Genomic DNA, 25202 nt, shown 5'->3' on the forward strand with positions numbered 1-25202 from the left:
GGCTCAGCAAACTATGGCTCTGCTGTGACAGGACCAGGAACATTTGTGCATCTCTTTGGTGCAACTCAAGATTTTTGGTTTTGGGGAGTAAATGCACAGGTGTTTCCTGTTTGTTTAATTTTTTCCCTCCGTGAGGGGGTGATTAGGCTTTTTGAAAAAAAATGAGACTGTATTTGCTAAATGAAATAATGTGAGTGAAAATGCTGGGTACTCTTGCTTTTATCATTTGTTAAATATATTAATGCTCTTCAGAGGTGAATTGTGATTAATAACTCATTTTCTCTGTTTGGAGATTGGCAAAAAGTTAACATCTAATCAAGTAGAATTGTTTTGCGACATTCTGTTAAGAATTTAAAAGCATACCATATATAAATGCAAAGTATCTGACCTGAGGCTCGGGAGGTTTTGTCTTTCATTCAACAAACCTTTGGTGTACAGTTATCACGCCTAAAGCACTCCCTGTTTTATGAACTGGGGTTGCAGAGATTAACCAGTCATGGCTCCTCAAGTAGCTAACAGGTCAGAAACCCGGGTCCTAGTAGCAGTGTAAATTTGGAGTGGTTTTATTAAAAAGAGAGCTCCAGAGTTCATTTGACCATATTTCCTATAACCCGATTTTAAGGTGCCTTGGTAATACAATAGAAGAACATCCCTGTAAAACAAAGGTTCTAATTCATTTCCCACAGGCTACCTGTTTAGAATCTTTTCAAAAGTCAATGTGTCCTACCCTCTTGACTCTAAAAGAAACAGCCCATGAGCCAGCACTTGTCAGGGTCCCCAGGTTGCTTCCAGAGACCCATCAGTAGCTTGGTTCTGTGGCCAGCAGCCTTGAAATGTCCCTTATCTTATTGCCCTGCAGGCTCTGCTATCCTGAGATCTGTGTGGTAGTCAGTCTGCAGGGGCTGATCCAGTTTCACCCTGCATGTTTCTCCTGCGCTGTCAGCTGTGCTCCCCGCCGTGGGCAGTTCCTGTAACTGGGAGTACTGAGAGGTGGAGCTGAAAGCTTGTGCAGTGACCCTCTGCTCCAAATGAGCCATGGCCACTTGTCCTCTTAAAAATGTGAGCCTTAATTGGATGAATCACACGACTATTTTCCAGTGATTCATACGTTGTTTCCCTCAACTGATTTTTCTTGGAAAATTGATTAAAGAAATGTGGCCAAAGTCAGTATCAGTGGCTAGGCGAGACAGAGCAGAAAGCAGGATTTATTCCCTGACCATTGGACAGTGGTGTCCTTGGTCATTTCCTTTCCATCGTATGGAATATTTTTAACCAAATGGAGAGAAGTTGACTATTAATTTGACTTTATATTAAGAGAGACTGTTGAAGCAAGCTAATTATATTTTTTGACTTATTAAATTAAATATAACTTATCAAAGAGAACTTTTTGATGTATCTATTCAAAAGGTGTAAAAAATAATCTTAAAAATGCTTGAAACTGGATTTTAGACGTTCTTGTCTTGGACACATTGGAGAAAGCCTGCAGACGGTATAAATAGGGATTGAGTTTGACTTCATTGGTGTGGCATTATAATTTTAATTAGCAGAAGCTGTTCTAGATTACCTATTTATGAATTTTGCAGTATCTTTATGATTAAGAGAAGCATCCTTCAGTGTGCTCAGCGCAGAGATCTGCCTGTGTGCTGCTTTCCTGGTGGGTTATGTTTAGCTGCACGACTGATTGTACAGTTCAAGCTAAGGGTTTCCCCTAATTCATCCCTCTGTCCCTGCCTCTAGACCTATAGCTTTACAGTTCAGCTTCACTGGGGGTACTGTAATGAATCTTGTTAAAAAAATTTCTTTTTACAACATTTAGATGGATATCATTCTAATACAGTGTTTCACTTTCTATAATGCAGATTTTGAATTTCTTATCTTCTCCTTTCCACGTATGCTTAGCATGAAACATTATGACCATTTCATCATTTTACCTGTCATTTTAAGAACATATTGAATCCACCCTCCCTTTGTCTCTGAGAGGGTTGTTATTTCATTTGCTGGAGTGTTCTGCCTTGTAAATGAGATTCATCTGAGTGATGAGGCTGCTACTCCAATATCAGTTTGTTCTGTTTGAAGTTTGATGTTTTACTCAGGGCTTTTGCCATTCTTTAAAAAAAAATCTCAGTTCTTAGGTTTTGCTGCCACCAAGTGCTTGGTGGCCTCATTAGCAATGACTGTAGCATGAGGTATGGCAGACTCCAGAGAGTTCTGAATGTGTATGTAGCTAAAGTGTAGTTCTCCTATTACAATTACAGAATCTGAATAATCAAATAGACTTTTATAAGGCAAATTTTACAGATAGTGTAACATTAACTAACATGTGCTGTCATATTTCTCTGAATCCGTCATCAATTTTTTAAAAACACACCTGTTTTATAAACATTTGAAAGTGCAGAAACTTAATGTCTTTTTTCAGTTTTAAAAAAATTTTTATTGGCGTATAGTTGCTTTACCATATTGTGTTAGTTTATACTGTACAGCGAAGTGAATTCATGTCTTAGAATGAATGAAATACAGGAGAAGAAGACCTAGGACAGTATCTGGCACACAGATTTTTTTTTTTTTTTGTGGTACGCGGGCCTCTCACTGTTGTGGCCTCTCTCATTGCGGAGCAACAGGCTCCGGACGCGCAGGCTCAGCGGCCATGGCTCACGGGCGCAGCCACTCCACGGCATGTGGGATCTTCCCGGACCGGGGCACGAACCCGTGTCCCCTGCATCGGCAGGCGGACTCTCAACCACTGCGCCACCAGGGAAGCCCTGGCACACAGATTTTTAACATAGTCCTCCTTCTTTCAGAATACAGTCATTTGCCCAGATAAGTTTAATTTAAATATTATTTTTTCCTTTTCCTTTACTTTAGAATAAGAATGTTGAAGGTAGAAGGGCCTTAAATAGCGTCAGTTTGGCCTTCACTTTACATTTGAGGAAACTGATGTTCAGTCAAGCTTGGTGACTAGGCCAAGGTCATGCAGCGATTTAGTGACTGCGGGTCTTTGCTACTCTAAACCCGGTAACATGGGCATCACCCAGGAGCTTGTGAAACATGCAGAATCCAAATTTGCATCTTAACGAGATCCCTGAATGACATATACGCACATGAAGCTTGGGAAGCGCCGGCTCAGTACTCTGCAGCTGCGGTCTTTGACTTCGCACAGACCTCTCTCTCTTTTACCAGCTTCACACATTTTATACTGTCCATCACCATCAGCCTTCAGTGCCCCCTGTACCAGCTTGGACACCTCTGTCCATCAGTATCACTCCCTTACAGAAGCGGTTCGGGCACTTGCGTCTCCCTTCTTTCTCACCTGGATCCTGCCAGCCGTCACCAGGGCCGAGCCCCGTTGCCCCAGCTGCTGATACCTCCTGGAGAAACGGGCCAGAGCAGAACACGCTCACACTGCCACACATCTGCAAACCTCCGCACACAGCACCTCCAGCAGGCTTCCCGTCAGCCCGGTGCTGCAGAGGCGAGGCCGCGGCCAAAGGCCTCCCACAGCACCAGGGCCCACCCCCTTCAGCTCTGCGAAGTCGCCTCCCTCTCTCTGCACCCAAATTCGCATCTCTGAGCTCAGTTCCTCCCTGAGTTCCAGACTCCTCCTCCATTCAGCCGGCTGCTTGACAAGCCACTTGACAACCCCTGCTGTGACTCTAATAGGGATTTCAAACCCGCTGTGTCCAAAACAGAACATCTCAAGCCTCCTCCACCCCCTACCCCTGGCTCAACCTGTTTCTTTCTACTCTTGCCCATCTCGGAAAACGAAACCAACATTTTCCCATCATGCCATCATATTCCCAGTTGCTCAATCCCCAAACTTGAATGTGTTGGTTTCTCCATTTCCATTGCCACCTCTGTAGTCCAAGCCGCTGCCACTCTTGCTTGGACTGGTCTCCACCCGCTGCCCTGCCCCTCAGCAACCAGAATGATATTTTTTAAAAAATTGGCTAAATTGGGACATCTCATTCCCTGGCCTAAAAACCACGAGTGGCTTCCCATCTTTTTAGAATAAAACCCACAAGTCCCTGTAGGACCGGCCACCCGCCTGCCTCTCCAAGCCCCTGCTTCCCTGGTCCTGCCTCCTTGCTGTTTGTTGAACAAGTCAGGCTCTTTCTTGCCTGGGACTTAGTGCTCACTTTTGTCCTGCCCGGAGTGCTCCCCCTGGATCTGTGCTCAGCTGGGTCTCCTTCCTCCCTCAGGTGTTGGTTTAAACAGCCCCAGTGCCTCAGAGCCCTTCCCAACAGTTCTCCTCAGGTAGGGCCTCCCCACCCACTTAACCTCCATCACTTCACTGTGTCTTGGCAGTACTGTGCACACCGTGAAATTGTCCTGTGTATATTTTTTCACTCTTGGTTTATCTCCCCCACTACAGTGTGAGCTCCATACAGACCTCGTCTGTCTCGTTCATCGCTCTACCTTCAGTGCCTGGCACAATGCCTGGCCCCTGAAAGCTTTCAGTAAATATTTACTGAATAAGTGAATGAGTCAGGTAGGGAGCCTGGGCCTTTTGAGTTTCCGAAATAGGTGCTCAGAGGTCAGCCTCATCAGTGTACTGGTGAAGAGCTCAGGCTCTGGAACTGAGCACATGTGGATTTAAATTCTGGTTGCTTAGGGGCTTCTTCCTGGTGGCACAGTGGTTGAGAGTCCGCTTGCTGATGCCGGGGACACGGGTTCGTGCCCCGGTCCGGGAAGATCCCACATGCTGCGGAGCGGCTAGGCCCGTGAGCCATGGCCGCTGAGCCTGTGCGTCCGGAGCCTGTGCTCTGCAACGGGAGAGGCCACAACAGTGAGAGGCCCGTGTACCGCAAAAAAAAAAAAAAAAAAAAAATTCTGGTTGGCCACCAGCTAGCTGTGTGACCTTGAGGAAGTTTCTTGGCCTCTCTGTGCCTTGGTTTGTCCATCTGTAAAATGGCAACAATAGCGTATCTCTCACAAGGTTGCTTCAGGGGGTTAAACAGGATGATGCATTAAATGAGAGAACCTAGAAAGCCCCGAGCACAGTGCCTGGCAGAGAGTAAGTCCCTTTATGTTTTTGCTATCTGTATCATCCTATCTTTAGTTTCCTATAAAAAAAGCTTCTTTTGATCAACTGCCCTCACTGTATCAATCAAGGCCCAGTCAGGAAAACCAACATTGAATTGTTTCTTGATACTCATGGTCCATTTGCCAAACACAGGGAGGCACCCCCTCTGACACCTGCCTCTCTTAAATATTGTGGCTGTTGAGCTGTCCATTCAGCGCCGTGTCCTTGTTTTTGGCCCAGGATGCCTGATTGTCATAAAATGTAAGTGTGTCCTCCATATTTTGAGTGTCCTATATACTAGGCAATGGGTGTTCAACGGCCACAGCAGTTGTGCCCTTGCTCTCAAGGACCTTATCTTCTAGTTGAGGAGACAGATAAGCAAATAAAGAGTCAAATTGTGACAGAAGATTCTCAGAGAACAAGCCATAGGGGCTACCCGGGTTCTCAAGCACCTACTGAGGGTCGGGCACTGCAGGAGGCCCTGACTTTTCCATTCTTGAGGCAGCACAAAGGGGGCAGCAGCAGCCCAGGTGAGAGTCAGCCAGGCTGGTTCACACCAGTTCTGGCATCAGGGCTGAGTGACCTTGAAGGGCGTTGACCGTGAAAGGTGTTCATTGTCTCCAGACCTCCTCGGTTTCCTGTTAAGGTGTTAGGCTACACAATAATGAGACTAATTTTTATGTGTGGCTCTTGGAATCATTCTTTTATAGTTTACAGCTCATAATTTATTTTTATTTGAATACAATCTAAGTTCCTTTCTTTCTCTTATTATTTTTTTTTTTTTGGAAAAGTATCGGACTAAACAGAAAAGTTGCCAAATAGCACAAAGATGTCCTTGTATACCTTTCAGCTAACTTTTCCAAATGCTAACATTTTACCACATTTGCTTTATCATTCTTCCTACATAAAAAAAATTTCTCCTGAAATCTATGAGACTAAGGTGCAGACACAAGGCCCCTACCTCTAAATACTTGTGTGCGTCTCCCCAAACAAGAACGTGCTCCTCATAACCACCGAACAGTGCTCAAAAGCATGAGTTAACGTGGATGTGATACTATAATCTACAGATCCTATTCATATTTCATCAATTGTCCTAACATTATCTACAGCAAAAGCCATGCCTAACCCCCCTGGTCCAAAATCACATATTGCATTTAGTTGTCATGTATCTTTAGTCTCCTATAATCTGGAGAAAAATTGAGTTCTTGGGTTTTTTTTTTTTTTTTAATGACCTTGACATTTTTAAAGAGTAGAATGTCCCTCCCTTGAGTTTTCCTGTTTTTTGCTGTACGCGGGCCTCTCACTGTTGAGGCCCCTCCCGTTGCGGAGCACCGGCTTTGGACGCGCAGGCTCAGCGGGCCATGGCCCACGGGCCCAGCCGCTCCGCGGCATGTGGGATTTTCCCAGACCAGGGCACGAACCCGCGTCCCCTGCATCGGCAGGCGGACTCCCAACCACCGCGCCACCAGGGAAGCCCTGTTGTTTTTTTTTTAATTAATTAATTTATTTTTGGCTGTGCTGGGTCTTCGTTGCTGCACGTGGGCTTTCTCTAGTTGGCGGCGAGCGGGGGCTACTCTTCGTTGCGGTGCGCGGGCTTCTCATTGCCGTGGCTTCTCTTTTCTGCGGAGCACGGGCTCTAGGCATGCAGGCTTCAGTAGTTGTGGCGCACGGGCTTAGTTGCTCCATGGCATGTGGGATCTTCCCAGACCAGGGGTCGAACCCGTGTCGCCTACATTGGCAGGCGGATTCTTAACCACTAGCGCCACCAGGGAAGCTCCTAGTTTTCCCGTTTCTTTGGCCTAGATTGAGGTTACGCATTTGGGGCAGAAATACCACACAAATGGTACGTTATTTCAGGAGGCACATGATGTCTCTTTATCTCAATCCTGGTGATGTTAACTTTGATCACGTGGCTAGGGTGGGATCTGCCAGGTTCCCCACTGTAAGGTTACTGGTCTCCCTGTTGTGATTAATAAGTATTCTGTGGAGAGATGCTTTGGAACTTGTTGAGTCTTCTGCTCTCACCACACTTCGGCCCACTGGTTTTAGCATCTGATTCTTGCCTGACAGTCACTGTGGTTTTTTCATGGCCCTAGACTGCATTCACCTAGACCTCCAGACCCTCTCCAAGAACCCTCAGGACTGGAAGAACTCATCATTCTTCAGACTGGCATTTTATCGGTAAATATGCTTTCGAGTCTCATTGCCCAGGAGACGCAGATGGGGAAAGGAGAGTAGGGGAGGAAGACTGTGGCAATTTATACCTTGTAATATTTTCCATTCAGCCTCTTGCAAGTTGAAATCTCCTTTCATCTCAAAGGCATTGACCTGCAGACGATTCATTCCCGAGAGCTACCAGACTGTTACATCTTTCAGAATACGGCAAGTGTCTATTTTACTAAGCCATTTTATCATTTTTCTCTACTCCTTTTGTAGGTGCAGGGTGCAAAGCACCTCCGCCTATAGATGTGTTTGATGCAGTTGTGTTTAAAACAGTTTTAATGCCACTTTATAGCATCGTTAGTCCAGAGGCCGTGACTTCTAAAAATGATACAAGCCCATTCCAACTTTTTAAAACTAGATTTTGGGGTTGAGAAGACTTTTCAAAGTGGACTTTGACTTCCTACTCTCCGAATACATTTTTAAAAATAGCTTATGACCTGTGTTTTAAGTGCCTATAATGTTTTTCCCACCTTCGAAGGAAGGTCTTTGCAAATGTTGTAGCAAATGTTTTCAAACCTCAAGGCAGAAAGTGCCCCCTTGGTCTGAAGGCTAATCTGCAAAGGATCAATTGTTGCAGCTTTTATTTTGGGAGGGGCAGGCATGTGCCATGGACTTCCTTCCTCCCTCCCTTTCTTCCTTCCTTCCTTCCTTCCTCCCTCCCTCCCTCCCTCCCTCCCTCCCTCACTCCCTTCTCTCCCTCTCTTCCTTCTTTCATGTTTCTTGATGGGCAGAACTGAATGCTCAGCTGGACGTTATGTGTAGCTGTTGTTTTAGCAATTCAGAAGCATGCTTCATTCAACAACAATCGCTGAATGCTCAATGAGTCCCTATGAGGCAGCAGGCAAATTGCCATGCTCTAGAGGTACCATGGCCCTCAGGAAGCTTACAGCCTAGTGGAAGAGATAGAAAAACAAGTCAACAAAAAAATTAATTATAAATTGTGACATGTAGTAAGGAAGAATGTCTCCCCCAGAGAGTAGCATGATTAATCTCCCTGGGGTGACCCACACATTACAAAACGCATTATGAAATCCAAGGCAAGCCAAAGCTTGGAGAGCTGAACGTGTATGTGATCTATGATTAAACCCACAGGTGCCTGAACATCTTTGAGCACAAGCCACGTGCACATTACACATTCTCAGTGTAATCTAAGAATATCGTTATGACCAAACCAGAGATTCGAGAATTAAGCTATACAGACCTCATTTCTATACCTATGAGCTAGGACCAAACTTCACTAGCCCTGGCATTCAAGGCCTCATTTTCCCCCAGGAAAGCCCCTAAAATACGCTGCATCTTTCACTTATAAACTTTAAATGCTTGAAACATAATGTGGAAGATTGAGGGCATTTGGAAATCTTAAATTCAACCATAACCCTGGAGCAATCTTTGCCACTTCTGAAAGCACATGTAGCACTTCTGAAAACCTATATATAGCGTTTGAAGCAAATAGAAAAATAATTTCTAGCCTAGTGAAAATCTAGAGTTTCATACCCAAAGGACTAAATTAAGGCAAATGCTTGTAAATTCCATTCAGTGTAATAAATGAGGTCTTTGTGTTCTCTTGTCAAAAATTAGTGGTGAATTCTCATTTTTGTTCTTTGGACTGGTTGGCTGTTTTGCTTTAGAATTTCTCTGAATCCAAATGTGCTTTTAGTAGAATTTCATGTATTCCCCCTTTGGACCACATTTTTTCATTAATAATAGGAAGTTGTGAAGGAATCATGTGATGAGGACATTTTCATCAGTCTAACTCTCTTTGGATCGGCACGCTATCTGGATGCCATTGATATTTTAAGCAGAATTGATCTAACCAGTCATACTTTCTGCTGGGCCGTAACCTCTTCATCAATTTGTGTCTCCAGATTATCTTTGACAATAAAGCTCACAGTGGCAAAATCAAAATCTACTTTGACAGTGACGCTAACATCGAGGAATGTAAAGACTTGAACATCTCCGGATCTAGTAAGTATGTTATATGCTTGCCCATGGTGGATTATGGAAGATTTTTATCACTTCATTTTGGGACTTGGGATATATAAATGTTTTATTTGGATGATGATAAGAATAAAGGGCTCCAAAACACCATATTTTGAGCATTCGCTTCTGTTAAGCATACCCCGAAGCTTTGCATTTTTGTTCAATACAGCAAATGTTGATTACAGACCTTGTAGGAGAGGTCGTGTGGCCCAGCGGTTAAGAGCAGTTTCTGGAGCCAGACTACCTGGGTTCGAGTTTCGGTTCTGTTTCCTGTGCTTGTGATCTTGGACACATTGCTTAACCTCTCTGTGTCTCAGGGTCCTTCTCCGCAAAATGAAGGTAATAATAGTACTTACCTTCCAGCATGTTGAGTATTAAATGAGTATGTAAAGCAGAGCACCGAGAACAGCAGTTGGCACACAGTATTTGTAGGCGCTCTGGAAAAGAAAGAAAACGCCTTCGTGAGGGGCACTGGCATGCTTATAAAATCTCTAGCGTGTCCTGACTAGGAGTAAGTGGTGGAGGCACAGAAGATATGAGGATCAAGAAAGCGAAAGGTTCGTTTTGATGGGGACAGAGTGAGACATAGAGTCCAGCAATGCTTCTTGGAGAAGGTATGATTTGATCTGAGCCTGTGACAGTGGACTGGGATCAAGGCCTTCAGAGCCCAGAGAGCAGCCTGGACAAACCTGGGTCATTTACTCAGTCATTACTCAGGAAATACCTCCTGATCCACAGACTAAAATGGGCTACTCAGACCCCATTCTCACTGCGGGGGTTGGGATGATGTTAATGATGGATGATCAGTATTCTTTCATTTACAAGTTTTGTTTAACTGAACCTGCCTTTGACCAGATTATCAGAACAAAATAAAATGTAAAACACCTGGGGTTCCTAACTGTTTTATATTAGTTTTAAATTAGACTCAATTTGTGGCCTGTTGCTTTTCGGTTGCCTAATATGTCCTGATGATTTTGAAGTTTTGGCTTCTTTTTTTTTTTTTTTTTTTTTTTGGTACGCGGGCCTCTCACTGTTGTGGCTTCTCCCACTGCGGAGCACAGGCTCCGGATGCGCAGGCTCCGGATGCGCAGGCTCAGCGGCCATGGCTCACGGGCCCAGCCGCTCCGCGGCATGTGGGATTTTCCGTGACCGGGGCACGAATCTGTGTCCCCTGCATAGGCAGGCGGACTCTCAACCACTGCACCACCAGGGAAGACCCCTGAAGTTTTGTCTCTTTAGTCCCATTAGCTGACTCCAGCCTCTCATCAGAGTACACAGTTTTAGTTTCTGTTTAAAAGTGGGTATTCTTCCGCAGCAGACACACTCTCCCCAGCAGAAACGCGCAGTCAGACACGTGTCTTCCAAGTCCGAGTGTAGGCTGCAGCCATTTTATGTGATAAAAGCTAACCCTTGTCAAATAGGAAATGTGGTTTGGTATAGTCATTTGACCAAATAAGTTAGTCAGTCAAACACGTTTGCCAAGACAAGGTTTCCTTCCTCTCCACGGGCGTCCTTATAATATTGGGGATCTGTCCTCGCTTTTGCTCAGAAGAGAGGCGCTCTGGCTCCCTCCTGTGGCCAGTGAGGAGAAACACAATCTCACAGCTAGAAGCACTGACATTTATAGATGCTTCTCCCAGGGCTGCGCCATCACTAGGAGAGCACAAATTTAAGATGATGTGACAAGTCTTAAAAAGCTGAAGTTTGGGGCTTCCCTGGTGGCGCAGCGGTTGGGGGTCCGCCTGCCGATGCAGGGGGCTCGGGTTCGTGCCCCGGTCCGGGAAGATCCCACATGCCGCGGAGCGGCTAGGCCCGTGAGCCATGGCCGCTGAGCCTGCGCGTCCGGAGCCTGTGCTCCGCAACAGGAGCGGCCACAACAGTGAGAGGCCTGCGTACCGCAAAAAAAAACAAAAAAACACACACACACACACACACACACAAAAAGCTGAAGTTTGGAAACCAGCTTAGGAAATGGATTTCTTTTTTCTTGTATAGGAAGCTGTCTGGTGGATTGATTGCCCTGGCTCTGGGGGGGAGTAGAACAAAGGCAAGGGTGACAGCTGGTGGGATCCTTGTGCTATTTGCAAAACATTCTGAGGTTCATTCACATCCATGTGCTTACCTTGAAGCTTCTCTCTCCTTCTTGTCATTACCTATGTTATCTCAAGCTGAAATATAAGGGAGTGCGCATTTTTACATACAAACTTGAAGTTGCGTTTTCTGACTTCTAATACCCATGCCCAGTGTGCCACTAATCTTCACATTAACTTGATTTTATAAATGTAGCCATTTGGGCATGGGAGCTGGAGGAGGTAGATACTGATGGACAGGACTGCCCACTGATGGGTGATGTAAACGTATGTCCCAGGGAAATGGGGTTTAGTAAGTGTGGGAAGCCCTGGTTAGGGTCACACAGGCGGCAGTGATGGTGTGTGTGTGACTTCTCAGGCCCCTGGAAGGACTGGGTGGGGTAGGATTTTCTTAACCACATTTCCAGAGGCATCTCTCTGGACTAGTGTTATACAAATCCAGGTTTAGGAACTGTTCCTGTGAGAATAACATAATTTCAGTAGAAGAAGAAAGCAATTATGATGTTTATAAGATACTTTTTGTAGCCACATCAAACTAGTCTTCTCAATAAATCAAATTGAAACAATACAATACTGATTTCTCTGTTAGGAGGGACGGTTTATCTTCCTAGTTCTGGGCCTCAGTTTTCCCATCTGTAAATAAGGCTCAATTCAAGTAATCTTAGAAATTTTGTTCTAGTTATAGGTCAGAAAGGAAGGTACTCGAGGCTGTTCTTGCATTTTTTTAAGATTGCGGTCCCATCTTCCCAAGAACTGCCCCTCTTCCCTCTGCCTCATTCCATGGCTCCTCCCCCCAAAAATGGTCTTGGGTTTTGGTCAGGTTGTTTTCTTACCTACCCATTAGATGGTATCTCCAGATAACTTAAACTTGTGAAGGATAAAATGGCCAAAGGTGGAGGTAAGTGCTCCGTACGAGGCACTGACCAGCGCTCAACAGGGATTGTTTGACCTGATTTCCTGACAGCGCGTGAAGCTGGTACAGCTATGCTCCCATTTGGTACCTGAGGCATCTGAAGCTTAGCAAGGCTAAATAACTCGCTCAGTGAATTACATTTACTTGCTGGCCATGATCCTAACCCACTTAGCGTTAGGATGAGCTGCCCTCAGACACCCGTGCCATGGTCACTCACGCCGCTGTTTTTTCTAAATCCATGGACACACTCCCATCTTTCTCTTAAATGCCTTCTCTGTGGAGGTGTCGCTGTGGAACACCCTGACTTTAGACTCTCCTGAAGGTTGCCTGTCCCCAGCGCTGCTTCCTTCTCCCCTGGCCTTTTGCCATCTGGTTCCTGAGTGCATCTCCTCTCCTAATTCCCAAACATTGCCACCCCCGCCTTCCCATCCTTCCTAGTGTGCATTCTGCTCTGTCATCTCTCTGAGTGGCTGTGTCCACACCCATGGTTTCAGCTGCCACCAAGTTGTCTGCTCTTGTCATGAATGTCCAGACTGAGCTCAGTTGACCCAAGACAGAAAGGAGTCATTCTTGGTCAGTCCTTCCTTACTCCCTAAGTCCCATTAAAGACCAGGTCGAGTCTCTCTTTTTCATCTTTCGCCACTTTGTGCCTCATCTTTGTGTGCCTTCTCTGCCTCTAACTTCGCTCAGACCTTCACGAGTTCTGACTTAGATTATTCAGTGGTCTTCCTGTGCTCTGCTGGGGTCTCTGCACTTACCTGTAGGTGTACTGAAGCATTATGGGGACACACATAAGCACAGGCACTGTCACGCTGAATAAAACACACCCGGTCCCTGCCTCCCAGAGCCAATCATGTCCGGGAGGAGATGGACATTGAATGATATGATAACCACTGAGTTTGCTGTTCTTGTGTGCATGGGGCTGCTCCAAGTGCTTTCATGTGTGAACTTATTTAACCCTCACGACAGCCCTATAATATAGGTATTCTTTTCATTCTACCCATTTTTTTGGATGAGGAAACTGAGGCAACTTCCCCAAGGCTCCACAGCTTCTGAGTGCAGGCTGGAGATTCAGACCCAGGTCTCAAGCTCCAGAGACCACGTCCTTTTTCATTTCACACTGTCTCTGTGCTGTCTTTGAAAACACAACTATAAGTTCAGTGACCATAAAGCAGAGGGGAGTAAATGGAGATGTAGGTGTGTACACTTATGGACAGGGCTACGATAGGGTATTGGGGGGAGGGCTGATGGGGATGGGAATTTAGAGAATTGTCCTGTTCTGTTCTGGGGAGGAAGATACTCAGTCTGAAACCCAAGGCTGAATAATCCCCATGTGTGATGGGGAGGGGTGCTGTTCCAGGCAGAGGGATCAGCATGTGCAAAGTCCCTGAGGCAAGAAAGAGAGAGAGGAGAGAGGGAGGGAGAGAGCTCCAGTGCCTGGTAGGAGCGGGGCAGGAGGAAGACAGTGGCCTCAGGGTGGGGAAGGTGGGGGCCGGGAGAAAGCAGCAGGCGGTAGTTGATGAGGCCACGGGGGGTGAGCAGGGGCCGGGCAGGGAGAGCCGTGGTTGGGATTTGGGACAATACCGTGAAGTCTGAGAGAAGCGAAGGTTACAGTTTCATCTTCTTCCAGTACCTTCCCTGTGTTACTGTGTTCCCAGGCAAAAATCTGATTACTGCTCCCCTTACTTTCATTCTGAGAAGTGATTTTTCCCACATGCAGAAAAAGCGTATTGAATTGGCACTCTTTGCTGAGAAAGTACAGAGTAAGGTTGAGAAGCAGAAATGGGGATTCTGAGTGGTGGGACTTTAAAACGTGTGTTCCCCCATTAATGGAGAACTCGATGTTTGTTTTTATGTGAAAGAACTCAGAGTATGTCAGTAGTTTTGCCTCTTTTGAATGGAGCCCAAATGGACCACCTTCTACCGAATTCCACTCTATAGTAAATATTTATGAATACACTTTAGTACATCTCTTAAGAATTTATATGTTTTTAAATGTATAACTCGACATCAGGGAATGATTACCTTGTTTGTGAACCTCTGAATGAGTGCAGTGTGATTTGTTTCTGATGCTGAAGCATTTATCCTTTGATCTTATTTTCCAGCTGCCATCTTGTTTGTAAATTATTCCCAAGTAAGGTGTGTTTGACATTTGAATTCTGTTTTCGTTTCTCAGTTCAGAAAAATACTCAGTATGTCCTGGTGTTTGATGCATTTGTCATTGTGATTTGCTTGGCATCTCTTATTCTGTGCACAAGATCCATTGTTCTGGGTCTAAGGTTACGAAAGGTAAGTGTGTGTCGGAATTTCCTCCCTCCCTTCCTGACCTCCCCCTGCAGTTTGTCCGAATAGTGGGGCCTTGACATTGGGTCATCCTGCCCTTTCTGGGGCCCTTGACTGAACTGGACTCCTTTGAGTGACTGTCCCACTACGAGGCATTATCAACCTGGGGTGTAGAGAGTGAGTCAAAGCTCCCGGCATGTCACGTGGAATCAGACAATTATACTGCTTAAACCTGAGCTAATAAGCACAGATACACAGTGGTGAATGGTCAAGCTTTTGAATGCTTCTAGAATAAATGAGACCCTTTTAAATTCAGGAGTGATCTTAAGAACAGAGTAATAACATGTGTGGGTTTCATCTTTTGTCTTCAAATCAGAGTTCATTCTAACAGGGAGGCGTGGTAAATGGGTTATAATGAAGCATAAAAGACTTTATTCTATTATTTAAACTAGTTTAAAACTTCTTCCCTGAGTTTCATTTTACCTTTTTACCCTTTAGGGCTCTTGTGAATATATACTCTAGCTCACCACAAATCTTATTCTGGTGTGTGGCATGTACGTGAATACAGACTGGGGTCAGTGGACATAGGAAGTCATCAGAACACCATATGTAGAGGAAAGCCCTATTTTTCCAGGGCTTGGCCTGTGACGATTTGTTTTGTAAATATCCACTTCTCTTAGCCACCCTCCCGCACCCCACAAGCCGCTTGACATTCTGAATCCAAAGCCAGGGTCTGGGTTCTGCCGATGCGAGGGTGGCACATTGGGAGCACACGCTCAGGGGCCGGACTGCCTACACTCAAGTCCTGGCTTGGCCGCCCCGTGTCTCAGTTGCCTCCTCTGGAAAGAAGTGTCCATGGTGCCTAGTTTGTAGGGCTGTCATCTGGTTGAATGCGTTGAGAATATGTAAAGTGTTTGGAATGTGCTCTGCGTTAGCTATTTCAACAAGAGTCTGTTGGAGTGAGAGCACGGCATTGAGTGTTTGAGTCACTTAGTTAACTGGAATGCTCACCTCTAGCTGGGGTGGATGGTAGAGGAAGGTGTAGGCTGTAATCTCCACCCTCCAGGTGAGGATCCATCATGTTGGAAAAGGCAATGCCGTGTCTTTGGACAGGGGAGAGCACTGTTTTGCGCTTTTCTCCTTCCAGAGGGCAGTGTGGTTTGTAAGAAATGCTTTTTAAAATGTTTGCCGCAGAGATTCTTAAATTTCTTCCTGGAGAAGTACAAGCGATGTGTGTGTAATGCCGACCAATGGGAGTTCATCAACAGATGGTATATCCTGGTGATTATCAGCGACCTAATGTCAATAATTGGATCCATATTAAAAATGGAAATTAAAGCCAAGGTAAGCGGCAACCCATTGTAAATCTTCCTTCTGTTCTTCTGGATGGTCTCAAATACTGTAAGATATGCAGTGCCTCCTCTGACTTGGTTTCTCATGAAGGGAAAATGAAGAAGTGGATGTTCTGTGGAAGGTGATACTCCTACGAGTAGCCTCTAGGAAACTTGACAGCATCTTCAGAATAGGAACTGAAGTTTGAGAAGACTGGTTGTTTGGGCGGGCTTTGTTTTTGTTTAAGTTGCAAAAGCAGCAGCTGGCCCCTGAACCAATCACGTCAAGAGCCGAGGTGCCCATCCATGAGTGATGGGGGCTCTGATGGGTGGCGCAAGGGCAGGAATATTTGAGTGCCTCTAGGCGCCTGGCTCTTTGGGTAACTTAGTCGATGTAGTCTCCTGAGTCTTGACTTCTCTCCTCCGTGCTCTGCCGTCAGCTAGCAAATCTTACCAGCTTTCCCTCCTGACCTCGAGGTACCTCCGTCTTGTCCACCCTGACTGCTTCGGCTTCCTTCAGGCCGTCTTCCTCTCTGACCCCGATCGCAGCAGATGCCTCATTGCCTTCCCCTCCCGCCCTCGCTCTCCCTGACCCTTCAGTGCCGCCCCTCTGGCCCGTCTTGCGGGCTCTCAGCACTGGGCCCTGTTCAGCCTCTCTCCGTTTGCTTGCAAGACTCCCCTAGCCTGTCCTCCAGGCCCACCCAGCACTGCTCTGGGGTCACGCTCTCGGGAAGCCCTCCATGACAAGCCCGGCATTGTGTCTCTCACTGCACACAGCGTATTGTATTAGAATTACGCTTGTGTGTGCGTCTCCTCAGTTAGAGTCCTTGAGAGCAGGAACTGTTGGCAAATCACGCTGGAGCGTTCTTTCAAAAGTAGCTGAAAGGTATTGTTTGATATTTAACAAACACCATTAGTTTATGTGCTTTAGTGCCTAGGTCAGTGGTAGCTGCAATTTCTATTTCAGGATATTATTTGACCAAGAATTCAGTTCAACCAATCTTAATACTAAAAGGAAATGAGGAACACATTTGGAATTTGTGCTCTCTATTATTTCCTTCTTCAATGTAAAAACTCTCAGAATCACTGTAGAGAGGCAGGCGGTCCATTCTTGTCAGTTTAAAGTGAGATTCATAAGCTGAGTGGAGTAGAATATTTTACTCATGCCTGTTTTTTCATTCCCTAGAACCTCACAAATTACGATCTGTGCAGCATTTTGCTTGGAACATCTACGCTCTTTGTCTGGGTTGGTGTCATCAGATACTTGGGTTACTTCCAAGCATATAATGTAAGGATGTGGCTGTTGGGTAGCACCACTGGGGTTGAGGTCCATTTCTTTGGGCTCTAGTAGCTACTTTTTAATTCGCCCCCCCATTGTGCTGATTTTTTTCAGGTGCTCATTTTAACAATGCAAGCCTCACTGCCAAAAGTTCTTCGCTTCTGCGCGTGTGCCGGTATGATCTATCTGGGTTACACCTTCTGCGGCTGGATTGTCTTAGGACCATATCATGACAAGGTGTGTAGCCTCATTCTTCCTTCTACACGTGAAGCACTTGAGACCCTTAAATGTGGGTTTCCAGCACTGACCTTCATCCCACTTTTCTCCAGCACATAACCTGGACATCAGTAAGCATGTATCTTTGCATCGGTTTTCTTTTTCTTTCCCTTTTCCGGATATTGAAGTGGCTTCGGGATATTGAAACAAGAACTGCAGGGAACCAGAAAGCACGTTTCATGGTTGTCTGGGTCTGGCTTAAGGGATCACATATGAACCCAGCCAGTCACCAAGTAAGAAGTGTTTGGACGTGAGATCACTGTAATAAAAATGAAAATTAAATGAGGAAAAGTATTACAAAATCTTTCTAATTCAAAGTATTAAGGTTTTCATCCAAATTAACTGAGGAGACTGGAGGAGGATAAAGACTGGCCAGAATGACCACGTTAGGTTTATGATTAAAATGATAACACATCTTGCCTTTGCAGGTGGTTTTGATTTCAGTGTCCTCTTAGTGCCTTATTAAAGGTCAGTATCTGAATTCTAAACTATTGCTGGACTTCAGTCAGTATCATAAGCTCAAGGACATCAAAGTTATGTTCAGCTGTTCTTGTTTTAAAATGATAAATTTGATTCAAAGATATAGCAGGAAATGAAATGAGGTAGGCCTTGTTTTCAAACCAAAAAAAGTAAAAGCAATGACTGCATCTCACAGTTTTTCTTCCATGGGCCTCTGGCAGTCAGAACAACAAAAATAAAACTAATAGCAGCTAACACTTGATGCTATACTAAGCATTTCTCTCTTCTCTCTCATTTAATCTCGTCAATAGCCCAGAGTACTGTTATCTTGGCTTAGGTGCTCTACCAGGAGAGAAGTAAAAATATAATGATGCTGGTATAACAGCTCGGCCTTAAGTTTTGACCTTGATCGTTGCATTAAACAAAACACGGTCGAATCTAGTTTACAAACTCTTCACAAAAATCGAGCGGTCCACAAAACTCAAACGTTCGGTATTGTCCTACTAAAGTAAATCTTAGTAACTTGGCATCCACCCAGGCTTGCTCCTCTTTAAGTGTTTCATTTAATACGTCCAAAGAGAATTACCGTTTTCCTACCTGGGAAACTGTATAATCAACAAAGGGCCCATCTCTGGGTTAATAGTAAATCTTGGTAATCTTATTGCTTTCCAGTTCCATCCCACTGCTTTAAAGGTGACTCATGAGTAAAAATTGTTCTTCGATGTTATCTCTCTGATCCGGAGAACTGTCTTAGTGCCCAGGAAAATTTACATTTTTCTTCCTCGCTTGTTTTATGGTCTGGATGCTTTGCCACATTTTTGCCACTAGAGGGCAGTGTTGCGCCACGCGGCATAAATACTGAGCCTCCGAGGCCAGTGAATCAAGTGGTCCTATCTCCGCTGCCCTCCGCCTTCCCTACGCCATCATTATTTTGGAGGGGGCTCAGAAAATGTTGCTTGAATTTCACTAAACTAGCTACCATTCTGAAGTGCTGTGTGCTAGACAGGTATGGTGCCCATGTTCTTTACCTCCCTTGCTAGGTTAACCCTTCCAGTAGCCCTGTGGGGAAATATCCTTTGACAGAAAATAGCGATCTTAATATGTTAATTTTCCTGAGGTTGTATAGTTAGTGAATGGCAGAGATAGGACGCACACCCAGGTCTGCCTGACCCTAATACACGTGCTTTGAGCAATACCCTGTAGGGCTTTTCTTCTTTTCTTGGTATTATCTAAAACAGACCATTACAAGAGAGCATTCAGTCTGACTCAAGGGTAGATCAGCCATGAGAGGAAGGCCAAGTAATCAGTCTTATTTCTTTGCATCAAGGTTACCTTGTGAACAATGATGTTGTTTGCTTTGTGAGTCTGACTGCATTTTCATATGTTCAGTTCTGTCCGAGCCATGTCTATCCTTGTAAATTTTCTAGTAGTCACGTTAAAAAATTTTTTTAAAGAAACAAATGAAATTGATTTTCATTATATATTTTATTTAACCCAGTATAATTAAAGTATTACTTCAGCCTGTATGCAATATAAAACATTGAGATATTTTACATTCCTTGTTTTAGGTACTTAGTCTTTGAGATGTGGTGTGTATTTTATCCCGACAGCATATCTCACTTTGGACTGGCTGCAAATCAGATGCTCCATAGGCACCTGTAGTTGGTGGCTGCCATATTGGACATTTCACCTCTTGACTTGTGTCTCTTACTTAATGCCAGCCTTTCACTTCTCCCCCCGAGGAGTAGAGAGATAAGAACTGTATCTCTGGGGTTGTCTAGCAGGTCTGTTTATGGCTTCTGTCTCCCAGCTCTAGCCAGGCTGATATATTGCGGAAATGCAGAGTTGAGTTAATTCAGTGAATGCACTCGTCAGTAGGATGAGAAAACCTTCAGTCTGGATCTGGACTTATGTGCTTTTCTTCTCTGTGTTACTTCTTCTTTGAGTCTGAAGTTAGAAATGTTTACTGCCCCTGCACGTCCCTCTCCAAATTAACCCAACTTGTCGGAATTTTCAGGTTCTGCCAGTCAGTCAGTATCTGTTGAATCAGAAGACCTTCAGGATTGCCTGGAGCCTTGAAAAAAAGCACCATAGTGAGCATTTTCTAGAATTTCTAGAACCACAGCTAGCTTGGGTGTGGAAGCTAACTCTTTCTTTAAAAAAACAAACAAAAAACTCTAAAGAGGAGGTATCGGGAAAACTAGAATTTCACCCTCTGCTGTTTGTATAGCAGCAGGAATCTCACATTTCAGCTTCGAATTTTCCGGTTAGACATCGGATTTCAATGGTTCAACTGAAAGAGTATAAAAATACAAGAAGTGTCCCACCAATGTTGACTCCAGCACTAATGGGTGTTGGCACAGCGCCCTTTCAAAATGTCTGGGCACGGCGGGCTGGAGACTGTTGATGTTTAATAATTCAAGATGAGGAAAGGAGGAACATTACTCTCATGTGGCTTTGACGTTTCCCCGAGGACTTTCCGAGGAATAAATCATTGTCTTGCGTTCATTGTCCCCATTTTACAGATGAGAAGGCAAAGCACTGAAAAATCGTTGGACTTGGCTGATGCCCTCGGTAAAAGTTCAGCAGCACCCGTGTTACATTTGTCCTTTCAAGGCCTCTGCTTTTAGCCAAGCACCTCTCTTATTCAAAACAACTATTGGCTGGTTAAAACGTTTTATCTGAAGGCTGCATGAGGTTCTTAGCACCAGCTCTTGAAGCAAATTTTTATGTCATTCTCTGACATAAGCCATTGCAGGTTATGTTTTCATTCAAATGAAAGTTCTTTTTGGCTCAACTGCAAAATTATCATTTGTGGAACAAATGCTTGGGTTCTCACTGTGTTCCTCTGGAACCTGGGAGGACCCTTTATGGAGATATTCATTTAATATTTATTAAATGTCTACTGTGCACCAAATTCTGTCGGGTTCTTCTAGCCCAGGTTCTTGGAGGGCAGGGACCATGGATTATTGCTCTTTGTATTGCCCGTGTTGAGTGTGGTGCATAGAGCATGGTAAGGACTCAGCAAGTTTGCTGAATGAACCAGAAACAGAGACACAACAGTATCTGCTTTCCAAGGACTTACAAGCTTGTAAGAACCAAAAAACAATTTCCTATGAATGCAGTCCTTCTAGACCAGAAGTGCATTAGGACCTTATTTCTCCTTACCTTGGGTATTTTTTTTTAGTCTCTAATTTTTGTTATTGAAGTATAGTTGATTACAGTGTTTCAAGTGTACAGCAAAGTGATTCAGTTACACACACACACACACACACACACACACGTATTCTTTTTCATATTCTTTTCCATTATACATTATTATAAGATATTGAATATAGTTCTCTGTGCTATACAGTAGGTCCTTATTGTTTATCTGGTTTATATATAGTAGCATGTATCTGTTAATTCCAAATTTCTAATTTCTCCCCCCCCACCACCAGCCTTTCCCCTTTGGTAACTATTAGTTTGTTTTCTGTGTCTGTGAATCTATTTCTGTTTTGTAAATGAGTTCATTTGTATCACATTTTAGATTCCACATATAAGTGATATCATATAGTATTTGTCTTTCTCTGTCTGACTTACTTCACTTAGTACAATGATCTCTAGGTCCATCCATGTTGCTGCAAGTGGCATTATTTCATTCTTTTTTATGGCTGAGTAATATTTCATTGTATATATATATACACCACATCTTCTTTATCCATTCATCTGTTGATGGCACTTAGGTTGCTTACATGTCCTGGCTATTGTAAATAGAGCTGCTATGAACATTGGAGTGCACGTGTCTTTTCAAATTAGAGTTTTCTCGGGATATATGCCCAGTAGTGGGATTGCTGGATCATATGGTAACTCTATTTTTAGTTTTTTAAGGAATCTCCATACTGTTCTCCACCTTGGGTATTTTAAAAGTTGATTTCTATTATGGATTTTGGCCACTGGAACTGGCTCACAGCCACTTCTTGTGGGACGAAATGATAAGAGTATGTTCCAATTACTTACCTTATTGGGTCTCTGTTTAACTTTTTGGTGGGTTAAAATAAATCTCACATGCCCAGAGAAGAGGGAGGTGAATAACGTTAATGCTGAGATGGATTTTGTATCTAGACTGATTCTAAGTAACTACACAGGAAACTAAGGGATGAATTTGCTTTGTGCCCACCAACTTGCAATTCTGGAACCCGAAACACAGACTTGTAGGGGTTCTTGACACTACAGAAAGGAATTGGCCAGATTCCAAAAGAAACTCTGAGAAATATGAATTATTAATGGTGCTGTAGAGTTGTAATTGACGTCCATAGAAACCAACTTGAATTTCATTGTCTTAAAGCTAGTGGTGGGGATGGAAACTATTTAGTCTGGGAACTGGCTGTCTTACTGGTAAATTATCTGCATATTAATAAGTGATTTGCTCAGATGGATGTTCCCTCCAGAGCTCTGTAGAGAGCGACTTTAGTACTGCTGTTCAGAGTTGCTGTTGATGCAAGACCATGGGCATGATTCTTGTTTGGGGTACATTTATGTACTCTCCCTTGGTTACAGACTTTACCCCATGCATCCAGCCATGGAGTAGGGAGGGTAGGACCTGGTGTTTGCTTGTTGGTTGGGGTACAGAGAAGCGTGTAGAGAACAATCAGAAGACCAACCAGTAGTTTCCTCTGTGGTTCTTACTGACACAGAGAGCAGACTAGAGCTGCCAGGGCAGTCTGTCTTGATGCAGACTTTGAAATGGCCCTTCAACGTTGGCTTCATCGGACACAGACAACAACGAACATACCAGATGAAGAGAATAAATCCCATGATTTAAAGACAGAGAAGATGGCTGGGTGTTGTGAGAGAAGGGGGCACACACAGGATGTTAATATTGCCATGAAGGGATGGAATGAGGCCACACAAAGGAGGAACCTTACTCCAAACTTCTTGGTTTGGATTTCTGCTTTGCCTCCGCACTTTGAATATTGTTAAGCAAGAGACATGACCTTGAAGGCTATATTCTCTGAAGTTTAGATTTTACTGCAGCTTGGACTGGAAGCTGAAGAGGCTGAAGTAAAGAAGGCTTCCTTGGAGGTTTCTGTAATAAGTATGTAAGTGTTGACATCAGAGTGGAGTAGAAAGAGTGGGTCAGAGAAACATCATAGGAACGGACAGACCTTATTAGATTGTAGAGCAGGGAAGATAAATGGATTCAACGTATAGCATTTTGTTTTATAAATTCATTTATTTATTTATTTTTGGCTGTGTTGGATCTTCATTGCTGCGTGCAGGCTTTCTCTAGTTGCGGCGAGCGAGGGCTACTCTTTTTTTTAACATCTTTATTGGAGTATAATTGCTTTACAATGGTGTGTTAGTTTCTGCTTTATAACAAAGTGAATCAGCTATACATATACATATATCCCCATATCTGCTCCCTCTTGTGTCTCCTTTCCACTCTCACCATCCCACCCCTCTAGGTGGTCACAAAGCACCGAGCTGATCTCCCTGTGCTATGCGGCTGCTTCCCACTAGCTATCTGTTTTACATTTGGTAGTGTGTATAAGTCCATGCCAGCGGTGGCTACTCTTCATTGCAGTGCACAGGCTTCTCATTGCGGTGGCTTCTCTTGTTGCAGAGCACGGTCTCTAGGCACACGGGCTTCAGTAGTTGTGGCTCATGGGCTCTAGAGCGCAGGCTCAGTAGTTGTGGCACATGGGCTTGGTTGTTCCACGGCATTTGGGATCTTCTCGGACTAAGGCTTGAACCCGTGTCCCCTGCATTAGCAGGCGGATTCTTAACCACTGTGCCACCAGGGAAGTCCCTTTTTTTTTTTTTTTTTTTTTATGGAGTAGAAAGAGTGGGTCAGAGAAGCATCATAGGAATAGACAGAGCTTATTGGATTGTAGAGCAGCGAAGATAAATGGATTCAACACACAGTTTTGTGTTTTTTAAATTGAAATATAGTTGATTTGCAATATTGTGTTAATCTCTGCTGTACAGCAAAGTGATTCAGTTATACATATATATATATATATATATATACATTCTTTTTTCAATATTCTTTTCCACTATGGTTTATCACAGCATAATGAATATAGTTCTCTGTGCTATATAGCAGGACCTTTTTGTTTATCCATTCTCTATATAGTAGCTTACATCTGCTAACCCAAACCCCCTACTCCATCCCTCCCCCTTGGCAACCACAAGTCTTTTCTCTATGTCCATGAGTCTGCTTTGTAGATAGGTTCCTTTGTGTCATATTCTAGATTCCACATATAAGCGACACACAGTTTTAAGCACTTGATTATTTTGGAGTAATTTTTCTTTGGTAGGAGACTGGAATCACTGACAGAAATAGGGAAATTTGGAAGGACAGCACGTTTTCTGGGTTCAGGTGGTAGGAGGTTTTATTGTGTTGCATGTGAACTAGTAGCACGACTGCCAACTGGAAATGTCCCAGAGACATTCATGAGGGACTTGGCTGCCCCCAAAGCCACACTTACTGACCTGATGGATGTATAGCCCCCCACCACTAAGGACAGAATTTGTTCATAACTCTACAGTAACTTGTTGCATCTGCGTTTCTGAAAACTATATTGCCTTTTGCCTATTAAGTCATTATCATTCTTTACATAGAAGTTTTTCGCATTCATCTAATATTTAACCCTCTGACCCCAGAGATGTTCATTCATTAAGCACCTGCTGTTTGCTTTTAGTCGATGTGGCAGTCATTTGTCAACCACGTAAGCCAGATGGGGGCTGAGGGATTCCGGGGACATTCCACACCGGCCCCTGCTCAGCTCTGCCCCTCAGGGCTGTCACGTGTTCAGTCAGCCTCCAGCTAACTACCTCATGTCACCGCTTCTACCTGGCCCCTCAAACTCGCCTCGTCTAGAACTGAGTCCAGCAGAGATCCCTCCCCCGCCCCCTCCTGGACTTACTTTCTCTCCAGTTTCCTCCTCAGTTTCCTGTGGATTCCTTGCAGTCCTGGGCCCCTGCACTCACCCTCACTGGCGTCCAGGCCCTGGGCTGTTCTCATTCTAGATCTTCACAAGCCGTGGTTACCATTTGGAAACCCAGATTAGATACTGTCCCTTGTCTTTTTGTTGTTGTTGTTCTGGAATTTATTTTTAGTTTTTATTTTTTTAACATCTTTATTACCGTATAAGTGCTTTACAATGGTGTGTTAGTTTCTGCTTTATAACAAAGTGAATCGGTTATACATATACATATGTCCCCATATCTCTTCCCTCTTGCGTCTCCCTCCCTCCCCCCCTCCCTATCCCACCCCTCTAGGCGGTCACAAAGCACCCAGCTGATCTCCCTGTGCTATGCGGCTGCTTCCCACTAGCTATCTATTTTACGTTTGGTAGCGTAT

The 25202-nt window shown here is 44.3% G+C and overlaps 1 protein-coding gene across 2 annotated transcripts in view; it reads left to right on the plus strand.

Annotated features, from left to right (window-relative positions):
• Nucleotides 1–25202, plus strand: part of MCOLN2 (mucolipin TRP cation channel 2) — a 61451-nt gene that overhangs the window by 24640 nt on the left and 11609 nt on the right. For both annotated transcript variants that reach the window (XM_022580944.2, XM_022580945.3), the window contains exons 5-11: nt 7117–7201; nt 7306–7402; nt 9109–9208; nt 14403–14515; nt 15704–15853; nt 17027–17128; nt 17234–17356. In XM_022580944.2, the coding sequence (XP_022436652.1) occupies nt 7117–7201; nt 7306–7402; nt 9109–9208; nt 14403–14515; nt 15704–15853; nt 17027–17128; nt 17234–17356 (770 nt within the window). The remainder of the gene's footprint in view (nt 1–7116; nt 7202–7305; nt 7403–9108; nt 9209–14402; nt 14516–15703; nt 15854–17026; nt 17129–17233; nt 17357–25202) is intronic.

This window comes from Delphinapterus leucas, chromosome 1 (genome assembly GCF_059928025.1).
Source record: "Delphinapterus leucas isolate spDelLeu-1000000601 "Yukka" chromosome 1, BTC_Dleu_Yukka2, whole genome shotgun sequence".
Taxonomy (NCBI): Eukaryota; Metazoa; Chordata; class Mammalia; order Artiodactyla; family Monodontidae; genus Delphinapterus; species Delphinapterus leucas.